The sequence below is a fragment of the Oncorhynchus keta genome, chromosome 7 (assembly GCF_023373465.1).
Source record: "Oncorhynchus keta strain PuntledgeMale-10-30-2019 chromosome 7, Oket_V2, whole genome shotgun sequence".
Lineage (NCBI taxonomy): Eukaryota > Metazoa > Chordata > Actinopteri > Salmoniformes > Salmonidae > Oncorhynchus > Oncorhynchus keta.
Window position 1 is genome coordinate 12,438,930 of NC_068427.1, and position 23,999 is coordinate 12,462,928.

Sequence of the window (23,999 nt, forward strand, 5' to 3'; positions counted from 1 at the left end):
TACTACTGACACGTTCAGCGGTACTGTATCTGATGACATCCCTTCCACTGTACTACTGACACGTTCAGCGGTACTGTATCTGGTGACATCCCTTCCACTGTACTACTGACACGTTCAGCGGTACTGTATCTGATGACATCCCTTCCACTGTACTACTGACACGTTCAGCGGTACTGTATCTGATGACATCCCTTCCACTGTACTACTGACACGTTCAGCGGTACTGTATCTGATGACATCCCTTCCACTGTACTACTGACACGTTCAGCGGTACTGTATCTGATGACATCCCTTCCACTGTACTACTGACACGTTCAGCGGTACTGTATCTAGTGACATCCCTCCCACTGTACAAGTGACACGTTCAATGGTACTGTATCTGATGACATCCCTTCCACTGTACTAGTGACACGTTCAACGGTACTGTATCTGATGACATCCCTTCCACTGTACTAGTGACACGTTCAGCGGTACTGTATCTGATGACATCCCTTCCACTGTACTACTGACACGTTCAGCGGTACTGTATCTGGTGACATCCCTTCCACTGTACTAGTGACACGTTCAGCGGTACTGTATCTGGTGACATCCCTTCCACTGTACTAGTGACACGTTCAGCGGTACTGTATCTGGTGACATCCCTTCCACTGTACTAGTGACACGTTCAGCGGTACTGTATCTGGTGACATCCCTTCCACTGTACTACTGACACGTTCAGCGGTACTGTATCTGGTGACATCCCTTCCACTGTACTCGTGACACGTTCAGCGGTACTGTATCTGGTGACATCCCTTCCACTGTACTACTGACCCGTTCAGCGGTACTGTATCTGGTGACATCCCTTCCACTGTACTAGTGCCTTGCAACAGTTTTCATACTGCTTTAGTGAACAAAAAATAAATAAATAAATACATTTGATTCAAGGCTCTTTCACGCAGTTGTCAGACCTCTGTGTCGCCATTGCCTCTGTTCTGGCATATTACTAAACACTGATAGTTAATAATAATTTTTAAAAAGCCTAGCTGTAAGAAATGACACTTGAAGAATGGCTCAAAGACAGGGCTAATGGGCACGCACCCCTTTTTTCAAGACCAACGTTCTCTGAGAAAGTAATACTCCATAACATAGGTGTCTATGAATGGGGCATACACTGAATGTGTAACACTAACTCAAGCTGATTTTGTTGACAGATAGGCAGCTTTTTTTGTTCCCTCAACAGGCTTCATAGTATAATAAGCGAAATAGGCTCTGTCATCTATCCATTCCCTTAGATTTTGCTTTCAGGGAAAACTAATCAACTGAGGTAGAAAAATAACTTATGGCATACATAATTCTTAGGTTTTATTCATGATAAAACAGCAGCGGAATGGAATTAAATACCTTGGGAAGCTGTCTGTTTCAACCCCATGATGCTTGTCTTCAGCAAATGTATCTTGCCATTATTCTGCCACAAGAGGCCTGGCAGTTTTATCTGCAGATGAGATGCAAAATTAAGCTGCTGATAATGTTCGACGAATACATATGTTCTGCTTTCTCCTACAGATGAAGTTTAACAAAACAACTCAAATGTGTTCATGTCCTCTGGATCAAGGCCAGTCGAATGTGTTATAGTTGATAGAATTTAAGAAACATTATTCCTTCATCCTTGCCACATATCAAATACAACTACAGTATATTCACAATGGGATTCTTCGCTTAGAAAATCGCAAAGAAAAGCACAATACTCCTCCTTTTGTCTTCCAAATACTCCAGAATTCCTCTGGTACATTCAAAGTCATACTCTTGTCAATTTTTAGCCTATTGAGGTACCTTAACCCTCCTTTTAGATAATGTAAATTCAAAAGCAAGCCAAATGCTCTTAGCAGTATGTCGTGCTTTGACTAAATCTTTAGAGGTACTGCACATATCACAATCACTTTCCTGAGTTTTCAAAAAAGAGAACATCAAAAGAAATGATGTCTATAAATTAGAGTTCAGATTAACAATACCACATACTTTCTCCTGATCAGAGACCGCAAAGCAGACACAGTTGAGGAATAGTGTTTCAATGGAAAAAAGCTTTTAAAAAAATGATTTTGTCTCATATTAAAGCTTTTTATATTAGCACATGCCACCAAAGTAGATTGTGAGGCGAAGAAAATAATAACACAAAATAAAAGAGCACCACTTCAGGCACTTGATAGAAACTAAATCTCCAGAACAGCAGAATGATATATACACACACAGAGGTTCCATTTTGTTACACTCTACCCTATAGTCTCGAGGTCCTGTGTGGCTCAGTTGGAAAAGCTGCAACACCAGGGTTGTGGGTTCAAAACCCATGGGGGACCAGTACAAAAATGTATGTCACTGTACAAGAGTGTCTGCTCAATGACTAAAGTGTGATGAAAAATATACCCACTTGTACCTTGGGAGGTGATGCTTGGCCTCAGTGGTTTCAAGTGTCAAAATAAAGTTTCTCTGTGTTGTGTGCAGATTGCCGGCTGTTGTCTAAAGCCTGCCTTTGCTTCCCTCAGGCCTATCCTTATGCCTTTACTGAACTGCAGGTGTTAAGGTCACCACTATCTGTCATTTACCCTTGCCTAGTTTACTGAGGAGAGAATTCTAAATGGTAAACCTCTAAAGGGGTTTCCTACTCACATGTTCTAATACTTCAGCTTCATTGACTACAACCAAACATTTTATTCCATTCGGTGTATGTATCCAGTTCTTTTTGTGATATACTGGGCTGGAATTTGCTAAATCCATTTTCAAAGTCTTGGTAGGAGATTGGTCTCATCTGGCTGGGATGGATGGCTGAGAGGTCAGAAGCTGGGATGCCATGGAGCTGTCCTACCACTGCCTCCTGGCACAGCTGGGCCACGTCCAGTCCTGAAAAGCCTTCCATCCGCTCGACCAGCAGTGACACCTCTTTGTCACTGAGGCAATAGTTGTGCTGTGAGAGTAGTTGGCTAATTATCTGGCGCCGAGCTGTGCTGTCAGGTAGGGGGATGAGGAGCCGTTTGGTGAAGTACCTCCTCAGGGAATCTTGGATCTCCTCAGGCTTACTGGTGGAGCAGACCACTAGGACATGGTCCTCGGCTGTGGTCAGCACACTGTCCAGCTGCATGAGGAGCTCGCTCTGGATCACGTTCACCGGACTCTCCTCGCTGAGATGGGCCGATAGAAGCATGTCCACCTCACTGATGAACACAACTGAGGGCTGGCGACACCGGGCCAACAGGAAGGAGGCCTGGACAATCTTCTCGCCCTCCCCCAGCCACTTGGTCACCAGGGCTGAGCCACTCAGCTGCAGGAAGGCTGCCCCCAGCTGGCTGGCCATGCAGCGGCCCAGCAGTGTTCTGCCTGTTCCCTGAGGTCCGAAGAGAAGGAGGCTCCGAGGTAATGTGGCAAGTCCACTGAACATGTCTGGCCTCAAAATGGGCCACAGAATCTCTTCTTTGATGGCTGCTTTGGCCAGCTCCAGACCAGCTATGTCACTCCAGTCCACTGGGGGACCGGGCTGAAGGATCTCTGTGGTGACCAACTCCACCACGCTGGCATCGCTGTTCTTCAGCTGCTCCTCTGCAACGTGGCTGGATGAGGTAGCTCTGCCAATGTCCGACCCTGCAATGGAATGGGAGAGGTGCTCTTCACTTTGCTCACCCGTGATAGGGGATCCAAATTTTCCAAAGGACTCGCCTGATCTCAGGCTTCCCACAGAGCTTTTGGTTGATCCATAGGAGGGAGGGGTAAGTGCTCTGCCAGACTGACTGCTAAATTTTCTTTGCTGATCTGAGGATATTGCCTGCTTTGTAGGCTTAAACGCTAAAGATGACACATCAGCATTCCTGTCAAATCCATTCCCTCTGCTTGAGTCTGAGATGCTGTTGTCTGGTATTCTGTACATAGGGCTTTGTGAGGAGCGCTGTTGATTGTAGTTGAAATTACTATAGCTGGAGTCCATATCTCCATGCCCCGTCATGTAGAAAGCTTTTCTTTTCAATGAGTTGGCTGAGCTGCCATTCAAAGGTGTTGGTGCAATTGGTGCATGGTTATGGGACTGGTACGTATAGCCAGAGAGTGTAGAGAGGGGTAGCGGTGTGGGAGCTGCAATCCTGGATGGCAGATAGGAAGAGGGCGGTGGGCCCCCCCCAGGGCTATAGCCAGGGGCAACAACTGTCTGTGAGGGATACCCCGCCGGAGGATAATTGTAGTTGGAGATGTTGGGAGACCCCACGTTGTAGCTGGGCACTAGAGTAGTGGGAGGTGGTGGAAGAGGGGGTTGTATGAGACCAGCACTGTGCATAGGAGAAGGGTGTTGAGAGGGGAGGCCTGGGTTGGTCTGCCCGCTGTAACTAGAGTGCAGGTAGGAGCCATTGTAGCCTGTAGCGTATTCCTGAGAGGACAGACCCGAGTGTAGACTGGTGGTCGTGTGACTCCCACAGTTACTTCTGGAATAGCTGGGCTCGTTCAGGCTGCTGGCCACCCCTGGGGTGCTACCTATGCTGGCCGACACGTCTGTAGGGGGAAGGGCAGCTGTCATTCCAGCTTTGTTCACAGATATAACATCTGGACCGCAGTTCATTGAGTAAATCCCCTCCTGCCAGGACTCACTCTCTGACTTACGTCCGTTGAGGAGTCCAGGAGTGCCATCGGAATACGAGCAGAGCAGCGCTCTTTCACTCGGACTCTCTAAAATCCCAGAGTACTTCTCTGCGTATTTCTTCAGCAGGTTGGAGGCAGTGAGTGCAGAGATGTCGTCGTTTGCCCAAGCATACTGGTAGGTGCGCTGCAGGTGCCCCCGGTAGGCCTCTACTTTGTGTGCAGGGGAGCGGGTGGTGGAGGAGATGTCAAAGTGCTGCTCGGCCCACTGCGCATGCTCTGGGGTCCACTGCATCTTTAGGCCTAAACACCCAAATAAAAAGAGAGAGATGGGTCAAAATGACTATCAGATAGCAGTTGCTAATTATTCTCAGTTTTCTCAAGTAGTTGACAGCATTTTGTGTCTAGAAAAAAAGTTTGAACATTTAACACGGTGGAAAAGTTGTCTTTGTGGCAATGTACTGACAAATTACTTTGTTAAAAAAAAAATCTCCCAATTTCCAATACCTTCATACAACCAACATCCAACATACTGCAAAACAGGCTCTGCTGACCAGTTACATCATGGGCAGTGTGGATTTGGGATGCAACACCTGGTTAGCAAAGTATAATGCACCCTGCACAGAACAGAATGTCATAGACAGTGCAGGTCAGTCTATAATCCAACTCTCATGTAAGGCATTCTGAGACAGTTTCAAATCTGCTTCGAGGAGTGCAGCAAAGCAATCTCTCAGGCAGCGCTCTGTTGCTTCCATCACACAAACCCCACTGCCCAGCATGAATTACAACGGCCCTGTGTCTGGCTACTGCTTCCCAGTCTACAGAGTGAGAGGGAAAAAACATGCCTCACTTGTCTTTCTCTCTTCCCAGACTTTATTTCACTGCCTCCAGGGCTCAAAAGGCATGATCAAGTTTAATCCTAAACTCCATCTACAAACACAAGTCATTGCATATGCTGTCATCTTAGACTCAGCATGGGATTATCAAAGAAAGATATACTCAAGAAAGAAACAGACCGCTGTGTTTATAGTGTTAAAACAAACATCGACATGGCACGCGCACACACACACACACACACACACACACACACACACACACACACACACACACACACACACACACACACACAGTCCACACAGTTCAATCTGACTTAAAGCTCTATTGGTAAACACTGAATCACACCGCAAAACCATCCATTCCTGCTTTATTGATCTGCCTCAGCCAGCCACACGTGCAGCAGCACAATATGACATCGCCCAGTAGCTTAAGTCCCCATCCAAGTCTTTAAGAAACAAACAGAGAGCATCAAGCGGCGGATTACAGCGTAGTGTTTGTCTAGTAACAGAGAAGCATGTGGTTTCCCTCATGACTCCCTTCCAGCCGCTTGCTCAGCCGCCAAACCAGGCACCAGGAGCTAATTAGCAGGATGCTGCTGAGCTAATTGTGTTAATTTACAAGGTTTTAGTCAAAGAGATCCACACTACAGTACGGCTCACGCGGCTGTCAGCCTTTCCAAGCTAATGGTTAAGAAAAGCCCATGGCAAAGAGCCCAGTCACTCACAGCAGCCATAATATACCGTAGCTAGCAGCAAGTCTATCCACAGTAAATACAATCTATAGAGCAAGAGAGACAAGTCTGTACCACTTCAAACAAAGGAGAACACACAGACAGACATATCCAAGTAACAGTGTACTTGAAGAGGCAATATGAAAATACTTAGCATTAAATAATAGGGATGATAGACGCATAAAAAAAAAGATCAATTGCTTATGAGGAATAGGCTACATACAGTGCTGTAGGTGTTCGAGGGGACTGCTTGTGGCTGTCTTGGGAATTGAGAAAGTTACTTTCACCGATTACTGTACTCTTAGACCTTTCATATTTATAGCATTACTCAACCTTTATGTTCTAGGTCATTAGTCCTCTTGGTAAAGTCCTCTTGATGCACGTGGGTGGTGCATAGCAATACAAAACAGTATGATATTTCAAGTGGTACATTTTTTTCTGCAACAACACATTCAAGTGTATAAGAGCCTCAAACTAAATATTCTGCCTCTCATTTTAATGGCTTTTAAAAAAAATTTTTACATGATCTGTGCACATTATCTGACAACATCAATTTCTAGCTTCGCATAAGCAAAGAGATTGGATAGAAAACATATTTGGTCACCAGAGACCGTCTTCTACAATTGTTGTCCCTCACATTCAACATAAATCATTTTCAGTGTCACCATTATACATAGTGCAGAAAGATACTTTCTCCTTTGTAATCCTCTCTGCACAAAGTGCCACTTTAGACAATCCGAGAGGGGCTTCTCGCAAAGTGTACTTACACATCTCAATATCAAATCAATTTCTGGGTGATAATTAAGTACCTTACTGGGATTGATTTGAATTAAAACGTTCAAAAAGAAACAGAAACAAAAATGCTTAGCAAAGAGCAATTTCTCAAGCACGCATTTTGCTAGGACTGCCTTGGAGTGGTCTGAGAGGCACGTTGTCCATGAATGAAATGGAAAGCCAGCAAGAAAAGAAAATGTTTTAAATACAGCAAGTCAGTGAAAACCCACTGAACTGTGGATGAGGGCTAACACGGAGAGCCATGCCTCGCTCTGTCGAAAGAGGCATACCGCTTCACTTCGAAAGGTGTTTGACAAACTATAAACAAAATGCTGTTTCCCCCCCCACATAATAGACTATGTCCTTGCCTAGCCTAGCCATGGCCACTATGTCCTTGCCTAGCCTAGCCTAGCCATCAGTCAAGACATGTGAGGTAGAGGTCGACCGATTAATCGGAATGGCCGATTAATTGGGGCCGATTTCAAGTTTTCATAACAATTGGAAATCGGTATTTTTGGACACCGATTTGGCCGATTAAACATTTTTTTTTTTACACCTTTATTTCATCTTTATTTAACGAGGCAACTCAGTTAAGAACGTATTCCTATTTTTAACGGTGGGTTAACTGCCTTGTTCAGGGGCAGAACTACAGATTTTTACCTTGTCAGCTCAGGGATTCAATCTTGCAACCTTACAGTTAACTAGTCCAACGCTCTAACCACCTGCCTCTCATTGCACTCCACAAGGAGCCTGCCTGCCTGTTACGCGAATGCAGTAAGCCAAGGTAAGTTGCTAGCTAGCATTAAACGTATCTTATAAAAAACAATCAATCAATCATAATCACTAGTTAACTACACATGGTTGATGATATTACTAGTTTATCTAGCGTGTTCTGCGTTGCATATAATCAATGTGGTGCGTATCGTTGCTCCAATGTGTACCTAACCAAAAACATCAATGCCTTTCTTAAAATCAATACACAGAAGTATATATTTTTAAACCTGCATAAATAACTAAAATAAATCCAGGTTAGCAGGCAATATTAACCAGGTGAAATTGTGTCACTTCTCTTGCGTTCATTGCACGCAGAGTCAGTGTATATGTAACAGTTTGGGCCGCCTAATTAGCCAGAATTTTACGTAATTATGACATAACATTGAAGATTGTGCAATGTAACATTAATATTTAGACTTATGGATGCCACCCGTTAGATAAAATACGGAACGGTTCCGTCTTGTTTTCGAGATGACAGTTTCCGGATTCGACCATATTAATGACCTAAGGCTTGTATTTCTGTGTGTTATCATGTTATAACTAAGTCTATGATTTGATAGAGCAGTTTGACTGAGCGATGGTAGGCACCAGCAAGCTCGTAAGCATTCATTCAAACAGCACTTTCGTGCGTTTGCCAGCAGCTGTTTATGACTTCAAGCCTATCAACTCCCAAAATTAGGCTGGTGTAACCGATGTGAAATGGCTAGCTAGTTAGCGGGGTGCGCGCTAATAGCGTTTCAAACATCACTCACTGAGACTAGGAGTGGTTGTTCCCCTTGCTCTGCATGGGTTATGCTGCTTCGAGCACAGGTAGGAGCGAGGAGAGGGATGGAAGCTATACTGTTACACTGGCAATACTAAAGTGCCTATAAGAACATCCAATAGTCAAAGGTTAATGAAATACAAATGGTATAGAGAGAAATAGTCCTATAATTCCTATAATAACTACAACCTAAAACTTCTTACCTGGGAATATTGAAGACGCACGTTAAAAGGAACCACCAGCTTTCATATGTTCTCATGTTCTGAGCAAGGACCTTAAACTTCAGCTTTCTTACATGGCACATATTGCACTTTTACTTTCTTCTCCAACACTTTGTTTTTGCATTATTTAAGCCAAATTGAACATGTTTCATTATTTATTTGAGGCTAAATTGATTTTATTGACGTATTATATTTAGTTAAAATAAGTGTTCATTCAGTATTGTTGTAATTGTCATTATTACAAATATATATATTTTTTAAATCGTCCGATTAATCGGCAGCGGCTTTTTTGGTCCTCCAATAATCGGTAGTGGTGTCGGCGTCGAAAAAATCATAATCGGTCGACCTCTAATGTGAGGACACTTGAATGATGTCAATCTGACCCAGTAACTGCATGAAATGTGATTACACACTTCATGCATGACATTAGCATGGACAACTGTGTTGATTTAAAGCGTCTCCATTACGTCAATAAAAATATCAAGGAAAACTGCTCCTAACACTTAACTCCTAACGTCTAATACAGATTTTTAAGGGAGTACTTTTAGGTTAAACATTTACTCATTTACATCAGTAAATTAAGAGTGTGTTGCGCACACACACACACCACACAAACCAATTCAAACCAAATCAGGCAACAATGACAACTTTCTCTAGGTCTTGTGTTAGCCCATAGACGTATGATTCACATTATCCCGTCTGCATAGAAATACAATAATATCCACAGCTTCCTTTCTGTCTTGCAACTGGTATAATTACTGACTGTTCCATTAGTGGAATGTTTTCAGACAGCCTGAGGGCGTAAGCTAAAATTCCTCTGATTAGCAATTCACAAAAAGCTCTTTGTTTAACTTAGCAGTCTCCTCTGTTGGTCAAATGCAAAACAGCATCCTCCAAATCTATGGGATACATGTCATTGGTCAGTTACATATTTCTTTGTTTTTGTTCAAAATGGTACTCGTAATGTATAAAAATGACATGCTGAAGTACAAAACCCTTTGACTAGATATTGTATGGTGTTTAATTTCTGCTACTGCGATCATCTCCAATGAAACAGAGACACTGACCTTTTTGGGAACTATTAATCTTGGTTGCCTTGGCCATTTTTAAGCAAACAGAACTGGGCCTCTGCTCTGTCCATCCAATTTCCCAGTGCGTAAATTGGACCACCGCTTGCACAATTCTCTATTCATTACTGGGCTGCTGAAAGGAAGCACAGAGGTGGCAGAGCGTTTTTCTTTTCCTTTTTCTCTGTGTGTGTGTGTGTGTGTGTGTGTGTGTGTGTGTGTGTGTGTGTGTGTGTGTGTGTGTGTGTGTGTGTGTGTGTGTGTGTGTGCGTGCGCGCACGTGCGCGTGTGTGTGTGTGAGAGAGAGGGAAAGAAGAGCGAGAGAGAGAGGGCAATGCCTTTTAGGAGGATTCCCAAGCATAGAAAGCTGGACTCTCTTTTGGGGTGGAGGAGGTTTGAGGTAGCTAGCTGTCGTAATTGAAACGTGGCCTAATCAGACTCATTACCATTTCCAGCAATTTGCACCACCAAAGATGCTTATTAGGTAACTGTGTTTAATAAGCCGCCTTTTAGAAAATGAACTGTAATGAGCTCTTTAAAGTCAGACTTGAGCGTGATTATGCACTGGAAGTGTTTTGCAGGGCTGAAGCAGACTGGTACATTTAGTCGTGTACAATGTCATAATTAATCTGCACACACTCTGCACTCCACAGCACACAATAGCCACAGCTGAGCCAGTAGACCTGCTGAAAAATGTGTATAATTACTGATCATTACAGCCCTGGGATTTTCATCTGTGGATGTAAACATAATTATAAGAGCTTTTTCTTTTTATATCGCACACACAGACCACTGGATATGACAAGCATGCAAATACTGTCGACAGACAATTACATTTACCAGTAAAAACAAGCTCATATTCAAATTAAAATTCACTCAAGATATTTCGAGGGGGAGAGAATATTCCAATGCAATATGTAGAGGGAATCGGCATGGCAACTGAAGCCCATTCATCTCACATATCAAGTTGACCATTTAAACTCAATTTAGAGGTCCATGTGGCAGTAATTCCGATGAATCTATAGACCGCAGGGCGCCATTTAACCCCTCATTTAGTAAAGATATGCCTTCCTCAGTCACTGTCTTTTTCACTGTTTCTACCCATCCATTTCTCAGCCAGACTAGACTGTCAATGAATTTGATGCAGTTTTGCAGTGTGCTTTGTCTGTCACTGATGCCGGGCATCAGTAGCCAGAATAGATTCCAACCTTACACTTGCGGACCAGGCTTCCTGTTGAGATTAAGACACTGCGGAGCCGGCGCGAGATATGGATCAGGAAACGTACTTCAATCCAGGGATGAGAAATTGTGTTGTACTCAGAATTGTCCCATTATCCCAACTGTTACACTGAGAAGATAGAACGACTCCTAGTTTTTCAGAGAAACTGCCCTTTTCGTCCTCATGCTAGGTAACAGAAGGTACAACACATCCCTTCATTGAGGTACGTTTTCTGAGCCATATCTCGCACTGGCTTCACGGTGTCTTAATCTAAACAGGAAGCCTGTTTGACCCCAGTGGATCTTTAAGCAAGCGTAGGGTCGGAATCTATTCTGGCAAGGGCATCAGATGATCCAAATGAACCAGACACTCATAACAATTTACCTCCATTGTATGGTAATCAATCTAAATATTCAAAGCACAATTAATCATGTAATTACATTTGAATATGGTCAGAGAGCAGTCAACATCATAGTATTGTGGTTAATTGTTGTAAGTTTCACACCGACTAAGGAAGCTAGGCAACAGATTCCAGATGATTCCAAGGCAATTCATGCAGGATATGATTGTAAATCTATGATGCACTTATCTTTGATGTAGTTGGCCTGTCAGTCAAACAGTACATTTGCTGTGACAAGGCCACTCTTTGTACTCACAGTAATATTAATGTGATGCTTTTCTCAGAGAACACACGACACAGACACAGCCCGCTGTGACAGAGCTGTAATCATTTCAATTTAGTAAATACAGATTCTTCCCTTTCAAAGCAGCCCGCTCCTTCAGTGATACAATGTGCCTCTTCCCTTGTCTTGTTCCTGGAAGCGCAGGCACTCTTACCTGCGGCAATATATCCTAGAGGGAACGCGAGTAGAGACGAGTGTCTCACTGTGGCATTTACCCAGCAGCACATGGGGGCCTGTAAATACAGTAAATACAAACAGGTCTCCAAGTCTCCAAATATATACAGTTGTACCCAACTTGTATCAAACCACTTTTATTCTACCAGTGTCGTTCTTTCTTCTACCAAACAAAGCTTTATTGTCTGTGATTTAAATGGATTACACAAAATATACTTTGATAATTTAAGAGAGAGAGAGAGAGAGAGAGAGAGAGAGAGAGAGATTTTCTCAATTATAATTCAATCCTAAATATTGTTCTAGTACCAGGTCAACTATGCATCGTTGTGTCTAGAAAAGAGAGCAGAAAAGTTAAATTACAACGAGATGTCTGGGAGCCCTCCCTCCCTCCCTCGCTCCCTCCCTCCCTCTATCTCTCTCTCTCCCTCCCTCCATCACTCTCACTCTCTCGCCCTGACAAAACAAGGAAACACATGCATCTATGGCACCATCTCCATTGCTATTCAAGTCTTCTAGCGTTGCATTTTCATGGCCGATGATTATTTTTAATTTTTTTATTTGCACAAAGCTTCCTTTTTCCACACTTTATACGTATGCCCATAAAGTACTGCACACATTTCGACCTCTATATCAAACGCTACACATAAATGCTGAAGAACAGCAATGAATCATCATCATTATGCAAATCCCCTACACATAACAACGCTTGTCCTGGTTTATCGGCCTGTGTATTATAAGAATTGATTTGAGTGAAATTTGCATGGGGACATCTAAGATTTTCTCCACAATTGCAATAGGGTATGTTATTAAATAAGACAATACTGTAAAGTAATATAAATGAACTTCAGTACCAAGCGTGTCACACTGTACCTGCAAGTTTATCACCAAAAAATGTGAACATCAGAAATATTTGAACATCGTTACAATGCAATGTTACTTTCGGTACTTTTTTTACAATGTTACTTTCGGTACTTCTGTCAAATGGGTCTCGCATCATATCAGGATTGAGAGGATCGAGTCACTCTAGTAATATGTCTGAATCTTCTCAACGGGGCAGTAGTAAGCCAGCCAGGATACTTGTCTTCTCAAGGGGGCAGTAGTAAGCCAGCCAGGCTACATGTCTTCCCAAGGGGGCAGTAGTAAGCCAGCCAGGCTACTTGTCTTCCCAAGGGGGCAGTAGTAATCCAGCCAGGCTACTTGTCTTCCCAAGGGGGCAGTAGTAAGCCAGCCAGGCTACTTGTCTTCTCAAGGGGGCAGTAGTAAGCTAGCCAGGCTACTTGTCTTCTCAAGGGGGCAGTAGTAAGCTAGCCAGGCTACTTGTCTTCTCAAGGGGGCAGTAGTAAGCTAGCCAGGCTACTTGTCTTCTCAAGGGGACAGTAGTAAGCTAGCCAGGCTACTTGCGTTTGCTCATGCAGCTACAGTGCAAGCCACTTTTGAGAAGCAAGCGAGAGAAGAGAGAAAATGCAGACAACATGGCTTCTAATGAAAACATCATACCTACACACCAGCAACTTGTTGACAAAACTGGCTCCAGAAGGGAACTATGGGAATACTTTCCTTACAGAGTAGATGATGATAATAATGATAATAATGATAATAATAATAATACTTTTGAGGTTGCTTATATTTGTCCTGTTATACACAAATATGTAATGCAAATGTGTTTCTTGCATAGCCCAACTCCCCCTGAGACACTCGCATGGAGTGGGGTCATAGCCAGGGTCACCATTGTCCAGCTCTCCTGAGGGGCCAGCCCGCCAAAACAACTATGCAAAAGGTTTTACAAAGCAGTGCAGTGCAAGGGAGGTTTATTTTACCAAAACGACATAAAAACTATTTTACACATGACATTTGCATTGTAACGTTATTCTACTAGCAACTATATAATTATATTCCTGTTTGTATGGGCTTGCTAACAGTAACCAGCCAACCTTGCAGCCTTGGGCGGAGCACTGCACCCTGGGAGTCGTAGCATGCTGTGTAAGATCCATTGGAGAGACTATTGCAATACAGAAGCTTCAGAAATGAGCTTCAAATTGTTATTTTATGTCATTTTGGAACTACATTATTAATATAATATGTTAAATGATATAGTTGTAATGAACAATAAATCATAGGTTTCTATAAATTTCATTTGACCCAATACTTAGGCAATAGATGAGCAAATGATGCATCAAATTCATTTTAAAACAGTTTAGATGTAATTGTACAATTATGTTGTATGCTCTCAGTCTGAGATATGGTTTTGAATAAGGAACATTTAAGATATATAAAAAGAAATGTAATATAGAATAGAATATATTATATTTGTTCTTTTAGTAGTTCTACCAGTTATCTACATATTGTTCTATGTATAAAAAAATTAAGCCCAGTGGTTACTCTGTAACTTTAGCTAGCATTTTGAGCACCTTACCACTGAAAGGTCTGTGCATGGCCCTGAAGGGCAGAACCCATAAAAAGCTTAAGTTTGTCCTCATATTAGGACCAATCTCTATAGAGCAAGTGTTCACGCTCAAAGTCACTGATCAGCCGATGCTGTGTATTCTTCCTCTGTCGATGTCATGGGAAGATTTAAATGTTCACACATTAACTGAATCATGTTATAAATATACATGACAACACATTGTCAAACAGGCTACTCTATATTCCCAACAATTCTGTGCTGACATATACCACATTGTTATCATTACATCACATGCAGTGGCGTCACATCATTCAGGGCAGGTGGGGCAGAGAGCCCATGTTATTAATATGCATGTTATTACTATGCGTCACATATAAGTTTGCAAACAATGTAAAAAAAATAAAATAATCATTGAGTTAATAAAGCCGCATATAAACATGGTCTCTTATTTGCTTTCTTGAGTAAGGCAGCTCCAAAAGGAAGGTGTTTCAGCCTAGCTCAGTGCTTTCTGTTGTGGGTGGTCAGCCAGCGGAAAATGGGGACACTACGTCACCACAAAATCTACAGGTAGATCTCGACCATTCAAGCCCCTTGGGTGCTGCCATATACTTAGTGCCCATCCAAGAAGGCTCGAGGTCATTGGCGACAGATAAAATTACGTCAAATCACGTTATATCTACCGTAGCTTTGATTGGACTTGATCATGTCAACATCATACCTTCAAATCCTTTTCAATCATTGTCATATGAAGAGAAATTATAGATAAATTGTATCGGTGCTCATAGGCCATTGGACATAAACATTACACAACAAGTCGGAAATCACAAATTCAACAATGAATGCTAAGGCGCCACTGCAGCCCCGGGTTCGATCCCAGGCTGTGACCGGGAGACTTATGAGGTGGCGCACAATTGGCCCAGCGTCGTCCGGGTTAGGGGAGGGTTTGGCCGGCCGGGATGTCTTTGTCTCATCGTGCTCTAGTGACTCCTTGTGGCGGACCGGGCAATTGCAGCAAGTTTGACAGTGTTTCCTTTGACACATTGGTGCGGCTGACTTCCATTTTAAGCAAACAAGTGTGTCAAGAAGCAGTGCAGCTCTCAACCTTCGCCGAGTCTGTAGGGGAGCTGCAGCGATGAGACAAGATCGTAACTACCAATTGAATATCACAAAAAAGGGGGTAATGCCATGGGATAGAAAAGTTTGAATACGTTGGCCATGCTGTCAATCCAGAATGACTTATGCCGCATTCAAGACAACTGCGAACTCGGATAAAACTAGTTCCAACTGGGAAAATACAGAAAATATTTTTACACGGTCATCCAACTCGAAATTCCAACTCAGTTTAAAGACTATTCTATCTAGAGCCCATAAGAAGGACCGCAGCGAAACCTTCCTGTTCAAGTAAACACAGCACAACAAGGTGAGTACAACAATGTATTGCATGCTGCTGCATCAATTATGTAATATGCCAGGGACATATGTATACTGTAGCTAAGACAGTAATACTAAGTGTATGTTGTGTAAGCTGTTAGTAGCCCATGTGCCTCACCCTAATCATTTGGTCACTTTCTCCCTCATAATATAGTCTACTGTTCTGACTTGGTGGTGCACATGTAGCCTATAGCCTGTTTTAGGGTAATGGAATCATTGAATATTGTAAGAGCTTTCATTGCCTGCTTATATGTCCCCTTTATTTATCCTATGGTTCTGACTTGGTGTACAGAGGGAATACCTTAACAATGGCCCATGTTCTGTATTCTGTCGCTGTACATTTAAAAAGAGCTGAACAAATCGTTACATTGACTACGTCCGTGTTAGCTCGATCATTAAAGTCTTAATCGAAATTAAGGATTGCCTCTTATCCACTCGTCGTGAATTAATGCCATAGTTTATACATCTCAATTGTCAGTAGAAACCACATTTGTTTAAGCGAGTCAGCCATATCAGCTATGTTTTTTTTAAGGCAGTAAATGAAGCTGAATGAACTGTTTCGCTGCCAGACAAGGCTCCGCCGATAGCCAGGTCTAGCAGTGGTAAGGATTCACTCCATGGTGCTGAAAAGAAAGCTCTGCTGTTGGGACAGCTTTATGTAGGCCCTAATTAGTTTGTGGGCACCGTTTGTCACCGTTATAGTGCAATTCATGTATTGTTTAGTGTTGTGTTTTGTTGTGTAGAGGCTTAGCCTGCATGCATCTAAAAAAAAATTGGTCAGTTTGCCCCACCAAAATGTTCATGCTAAAATCGACACTGGTAACATGTATTAGTAAACTTTCTAATGAACCATTGAGACATTAGCGTCGCTGTCTGATTAAACTAAACAGATGAAAAGCTCTCTGTTAACAACGGATACTAGAGGTGCTTCTCAGGAGAAACTTATCTGGGCTGACATCTGAACTACAGACAGTATAATAACAACATATTGATCTGTCATTTGTAAACAAACTCACCGGAGCTCAGAGGCATCAAACGTGCTGTTAGAGCGTAAGAGGGCAGAGGATGGTTCAATGTACCCAGTGCGAACACTACTTCTACTCTGAATTATCAAGGAACAAATGTTCAAATGTATTGATTCCAAATGAATTATTTGTTAGTTTTAGTTTTCTTACATACACACATACATATATATATATATATATAGCGTTTCTGAGCTGTCAGATATGCTCATTATACTATGACTCTTGAGGCCAAGAGACACGCAAGGCTACCTCTACAGCTAAATCCTCAGACATGCAAAACCAACAGCCCTCAACACAGAAACTGAGAACAATGCAATGTTCTTGTATGGAGAATAATACAATAAGGACAACTTACAGTAGGATACCATTCAATACTCAAATGGCCTGTTAGCTGAAGAATGATATGATGGTAGTTATTGTTTAAAATGTACTCTGCAGTGGTTTTGCAAGTCTCCCCCTAAGGGATCACTTACACACTTCAAAGGAGAGGAGCTGGGGAAGGCGACCTTGCTACACTAAGGCTCATTGACCAAAATCCACTCTCTCACCAACGCCCCCATACCCAGTCCCAAAAGTCCTATCCCCATAAGGATGTGTCCAATAAAGAGAGCTGTGAACTGGTGGAGAAATTAGGAGGAAGAACGCAAAGCATTCTGGGCGCTTATCACATTTACCACAGATTTTGACTGCATTTCAGCGGTTTAATGGCATGATGAGCCAGTCATTTGATTCACAAACCAATAGGCCGGCCATGTTGGAAATGAACAGATTATCTTGTTCACTGGTCCCATTCACTACTGTGATTACTTCACACTTCCACCCATTAGACTTTACAACAGACTAAAACTGTTGGCGAGGTGTCAGATCTCGCCAGTAATGATAATCTGATTCCTGCTAACGTAACGTTGATGTAAAACCTCTATCTGCGGTCTTGGCAGACTAACAAACTACTAATCTACTTGTGTTTATCAAACAATCCATTTAAAAATATATATATATTTATATATCTTATCCCCAGTGCGTGTACTCTGAGTCCTCAGTGTCCACGTAGTTCTATTTTGACAGGCATTTCAGCAGAGGATGTCTGAATTTCAGGACGTCTCCTCACTCTAGTGACAGACAGGGGTGTGTTATTTCTCTGCTAGTTGCTCTGCAAACACAACTCAGTTTAAAGACTAAAGCAACGAACCCTGGACAGCAGCTCCCTTTCTCTCTGCTACACATCCCATCCACACTCTGTAATACTACATTGCTAACTCATCTTTCCCCCCTTTTTTTTGTTATTTTTGTTGTTGTTGTCTAAGCCCTATCTAATCCGGGGGAGGGGGTTCAACTAAGCTATATGGAATTGTTTTAAGAAGGTCATATCAAGGATAATTTTTCTATTTTATTTTGAATTTTAAGACCACTTGAAGTATCCAAACAAATATTTTAAAATGATTTGATAAGAATGTATTTTTGGTCTTACTGCTATTAGCCCATACAAATGCATTGAATAACAGATTCACTACATGGAACAACAGAGAGTCCCCCCCAAAAAAATCTAAAGGAAGTTTGAGAGATATCAGATATAAGAAAGATCTGGAAACATTTGTTATTTTTTAAACATTTATTTAACCCCTTATTTTCGGCACTAAAGAGTCTCCATATATACTTCCATAATTCTTTTCAACTGGTATCGGGCAACCTTCAGATGTGTCTTCTCGAGCAAAACAACCGACATGTAAGTGTTCGTGAGTATCTCATCTTTCCATAGAGGGGTCATGACAGTTTGTGAGCCAAACAGTTTGGACACTACAGACGATTTTGTGAGATGTCTCATGGTCTGACAAACACCTTTCACCGCAGATACGGAAGTGCGACATAGGCGGATGCGATGGATTGAGAGGCATCCAATACAGTATTTTTTTTTTGCACTAGCTTAAACTAGGGATTTTTGTATTATGCTATATGGATTTCCAAGGGGGCACGGACATTGACCTTTAAAGTGAACTCTGCTCTTGTGTAAGGAAAAGGCATCCAAGCAGTTTGATAATGCTGGAATAGATCCTATCGTCTATGATGGACAGAACAAGTTAAATTTAGCTATGCCAATAATACAACTCAGCTCGTTTAGGGGGAATTACTGCTATCCAACTCATGTAGAAATTACAGAAAGCATATCAATCAAGAGGCCTTTGTACTGAAATTGATATAGACGCGCCAGTAATAAAGGTAACAATTAAACGGGTGTCTTTTATACAAAGGAAGTCAAGGCTATTGTTTTATTCGATGACCTCCGATCTATACGACAATTATGGGTTTAAATAGAAGACTAATTGAAAATATCTGATTAAACGTACCAAGAAAGGAACTTTGTCTGTCGCCACAACTAACTTCCCCTGAAGCATGGTCACCATCGACTGCCGGTCTGGAGGAAGGTCATTTCTCCAACACAGGCCAGACAAAAGGTGAAATGAGACAACTGAAGCAATCTTAGGTCAATATGAAATAGAACTTGCTCAGCTATACTGTAATAAAGTTACTGAAGTGAAGTAGGGAAGCTATAAAGGGAAACTTTTACAAGGAGAGCTCTGTCTGGGAGATTGGTTCGCCCACCGGCAAACTCCGCCCAGTAAGTGCTCTGTGGCGAGGGGAGTACAGTTACAGTACCAACGAATCTGATTACTATGTGTACCATGTGTCACTCAGTTCACTGCTGTTTTTTTTGACCTCCTATCATTGACGTCATTTTGTCTATCAATCTGCCCTGGTGTTTATTGTGGATATAGTTCATTTCCTACAGCCGAGAAAATTTCATGGTTATTCAGGGGGTGGAGAGACCGACACAGTGACTACCAAAGCTGATCAGAAGCCTCGTGATGAAAATGCATCACAGCCTCAGTAAAAATTGGCATTCCCATTGTGCTGGGATGGTCCTCCTGATTAAGACAACTCTATTCATCCGCACATGAGCTCTCACTGCCTGGATTCAGCTGTCATCCCACTATTGGTTTCATTTATCTATTTTACCCTGATTTTACCAGGTAAGTTTACTGAGAGCACATTCTCATTTACAGCAACGACCTAGGGGAATAGTTACAGGGGAGAGGACGAATGAACCAATTGCAAGCTGGGGATGATTAGGTGACCGTGATGGTATGAGGGCCAGATTGAGAATTTAGCCAGAACACCGGGGCTTAACACCCCTACTCTTACGATAAGGGCCATGGGATCTTTAGTGACCACAGAGAGTCAGGACACCTGTTTAATGTCCCATCCGAAAGACAGCACCCTACACAGGGCAATGTCCCCAATCACTGCCCTGGGGCATTGAGGTATTTTTTTTTTTTAGACCAGAGGAAAGATTGCCTCCTACTGGCCCTCCAACACCACTTCCAGCAGCAAGCCAGCAGTGGGATGCAGGATGGTATGTTGTTGGCACCAGAGACTAAATAAATAACTCTAAGCTATGTACAGTAATTGTAAAGAAAAAGATGAGTTGAGCAAAGAAGGGGAGAAAACAAGAAACTGACAAACATGCAGTGATAAGCAGTGTAAACACATTTGACTTTGATCGGCGCCCTATGTGGACTAAACATCCCATGGATAATGGGTACATCAGTGCTGTTCGTCTTCATTGTCTTGTGCTCGCTAGAACACTATCAATCTAAATTAATCAAGTGGCCAATCAAAACAAATTAGGGTGTTTTTGCCAAAAGCTCTCTAAGAAATCTCAAGTGAATCCAGAATCAAGAGTATTGCAGGCTTTTCATTATTATCTCACACAATAAAAGTGAGAAAAGTTAACCCATGGAGCTGGTGTGATTTGGTATCTCTCACTTACTGTAGCACATTTACAATAGGCTTCACTGGTTTACATTGATCATTGGTCAGTTTAATGGCCATAAATGGCGGTCATTGGCAATAAACTGCTGATTAGGCTGCTGGTAGCGGCTGATTGTGTCCGATTGTTGTCCAGTGAGGCCCAATGTCAACCAGTGTGGGCGGTGCTGATGACAGGGAGGGGGCGGCCTGCTAAGAAGACAGTGATTTGGAGGAAATGAGCCAAGAAGCTTCAGTATAATTAAATGTTCCAGAACATTCCTTTACACATTGGGAAATGAGTGGTCTAAGTTCATTTCTGACATGAGGGTTTGGAGCAATGGATCGGGGTGAAACTTGGATTCTAATCCCTGCGTTTGTACTTAAAACAGATATTGTAAAATAAGTAACGGTCAACGATAATAATTGAGAGACTAAATGTTTATTTCTTATTCCTGAGGATTTTCAGTGCTATTTATCCTTAATCCATTAGATGCATTGTTTCCACACACCAGAATGACCTGTTTTGACTACTACTTAAAGCGAAAGGCAAAATGCTACAAAGAACGAGGATATTCCACTAAGTAGACTCTGATGTACAGTTATTTATGCAGTTTAAATAACGATCGAATCAGTGTGCTGCATTTGCATGTTCTGTCTTCTAAACGTACCAATTTAAGGCTAATTAATTAGACACAATTCTATTAAGAAACAAATCCCTATCGTCAATATACACAACCTAAAGTCACCCATTGCTCAAATGTGAATTGGCTCTTTATATCGTTTGAACCTAAAAAAAATAGCACAATAGCAGTATATAAAGAGCTTGGCATGGGCTCTAAGGTGCAGGATCTCATCAGATCTGATTTTCTTCCACCGGGCAGACAGTCACATCAGAAAACATACCTTGGTAATACAGTAAACACACATGGCTCCTAGCCTGTGAGCCCGAGCCATCACGTGCGGTGCAATATATATCATATTTTAAGAATGATCAAATGCAGACAAAGTTGTTCATGCAAAAGATGATGCTGTGCCATCTAATTAAGTAACACCAAGGCTTTGAACTGCTCTCCATCCCTCTCTGTCATGTCCATTTATGTTGGTTGCAACAGATGTCTGCTCATTAATGGTGATTAATTCCGAACCATAATATCAAGCTGACAGAAAAACAGGACTAGCAGTTCATCTTACTGTAAATAAGTTACTTGCGAGAGTATTCACAATAGTGGAACAGTTCACTGCTGTTTGATTTGATTTTGCCACAAATAAATATAGTGATAGCAGAATTGAAGCTAGCTAGTTACTCTTTCTACAATGATTTTTACTGTGAGAATGGTAGTGGGCATTTGAGGTTGTATGGGTGGAGCAATGATGGGGTTTCATGAGCAATTGCTTAAACTATACGCTCCTACGTATTGCAGTCCTACATTGGTGTATTGTTAGTAGCGTTGCTTAGTAACTGAACAGTGATTTGCAGAAGGATCTTCGCGAAACATTTGATAATCTTTCTTTCATGAAAATGTGGGTGGATGTGTTTTAATAAAGCAATAATTCACTGGGGCCCGTGGTACAGTATATTGTTCATGTAACTCAATGTCTAACAACGCCCCCTAGCAATACCCATTTTCACGAGATACCATGGCCTCTCGGGCCTCATTGCTTTATCAAGAAGATTTATGTCCATTATCCCTGACCCAGCACTCACAGGGCAATAAACAGTCTCAAAAGCTCACCTTCTGTTGTTCAGAATGAAAGCTTGTTATGGAGAGAAAACACTGTTAGATCCTGATGACTAGCCTACAACAGGGCAATGTTTTACAGATCATGTATTTCCCTCATAACAAATTTCTGATGTATTAATTCCATTTCATCTCGCTTGCAGGTGGTGTGCCTAATGTTTAGCAAATCTGCTTTTAGCTGGTAGGCCTACGAGTCCCTTTGATGAATAGTTAACGTAACGTCTCCAGAATATTTGAACGCTCTGCGCAGGGCTATCACGAGCTGTTCGTTGTGGGTATGCATGAAATAACAGCAACCCACTAAGAGCATTCCAAGTTTCAAACACTTACGTCAAATACACGAGCAGATTCCACATGTGCAGCCTCTGGCCACTGAGGTCTGGAATCCACATCCCTTCTGGCTCAATGACGTTGCATGTTCTATTTCCAGAGCTAGGGTTGAACTGAGGCTGCTGGGAGTGTAACACTGACCTCCCTGACCTCTGACCTAGAAAAGTTGCCTGAAGCCCTACACACAAAACCCTTAGCTCGTTTGCAATTATTAGCAAAGGGCTTTCGAAAAGGATCACAACCTTCTACACATAGTATGCCTCTTTCATGCCAAATGATTTGCATCCTTTTTATTCATATCTTTGACTTTGTCAATGTATTCCACTACGGTTGTGGAGCTTGATGTTTTTTTTCTCTTTCTAGTCCAGGGTGGAGAGGGAGAAAGAGAGAGAAGGCAAAGAAGCAAGACTACTTTACTTTCAGCCCAAGTGTCTACGGACTGCATGTCTCCAGTCATCTGTCACTAGTTTACATACATACAATGACACTTCCGCTCTCTGTGGGAAACCATGGTCACCGAATGGCCGGCAGCTGAGGCAGACTGGGTGCTGGTCGGGTCTCCCTCAGGTACCTCTAGGGAGGAACATTAGGTCTGGGTGACAGACTGACAGGCACACACAGGCTGCCACCATGCATGCCTCATCCCCTGTCCAAGCACTCACACCTCCTACACGAGACCACTGCCTCCCAAGGCAGAGCATATTTTGCATAAAGCAGTGACTTCGCTCTACATACATTTTGTCAGACACCCTAAAAAAAATGCCCCCTCCCTAGCCTCCCATACTACATGAAACTTTGGGAATGAATAATGGAAACGACAGGGCTGGCTGAAGGCTCTGGGGATACGGTTGAAGATGTGGGAGAGCAGATGCAGTTTGGCATAGGGCTGAATCTACATATGCCAAGTGTTCTGATAAAAATCTAATAATGCTCAATTAATATTAATGTGGTGATATTTAGGCTATAAATGTTGCTTGCGTAAGAACCCCCTTAGATGACGGATTCCTGTTTTATTACCTAATTTTAACACCTTTTTTTTCATTTGTCACATCTAAATGTTACATTTTAAAGACGGTTAAAGGTTATACTCAGGTTTGACAATACAAAAGGTAGTGAAGTAGTGTGAGATAGTACGTGAATAACATAACCTTGCCTAAAGAGTCAACTGGAGACCCCGGGCAGGAAGCTAGCTTTTTGGTCTAGCAATATGTACTGATGACTTTTGGGTGCAAAGCACTGACAACTGGTCAGTTAGAGCGATCAGCTGATTAGTCAACTAACCAGTCTCAATACCTGCCATGTTGCTCCTTTTGACTAAACACAGAATATGATCAATATCAGAATACATGAGGTCAGTATAATATATGATCTGTTTTAAAAAGCTTATGGAATATGTCGTAAGTTACTACTTCACAGGAGAGGCATTTTAATGTTATT

General features: G+C 42.2%; 1 protein-coding gene across 1 annotated transcript; it reads right to left on the reverse strand.

The window, feature by feature from the left end:
* Window positions 1–1,493: 1,493 nt before the first annotated feature.
* LOC118386475 (fidgetin-like) lies at window positions 1,494–4,882 on the reverse strand. The gene has a single exon (XM_035774203.1). The coding sequence runs from the start codon at window positions 4,877–4,879 to the stop codon at window positions 2,660–2,662; it is 2,220 nt and encodes a 739-aa protein (XP_035630096.1). The 5' UTR covers window positions 4,880–4,882; the 3' UTR covers window positions 1,494–2,659.
* Window positions 4,883–23,999: the final 19,117 nt, after the last annotated feature.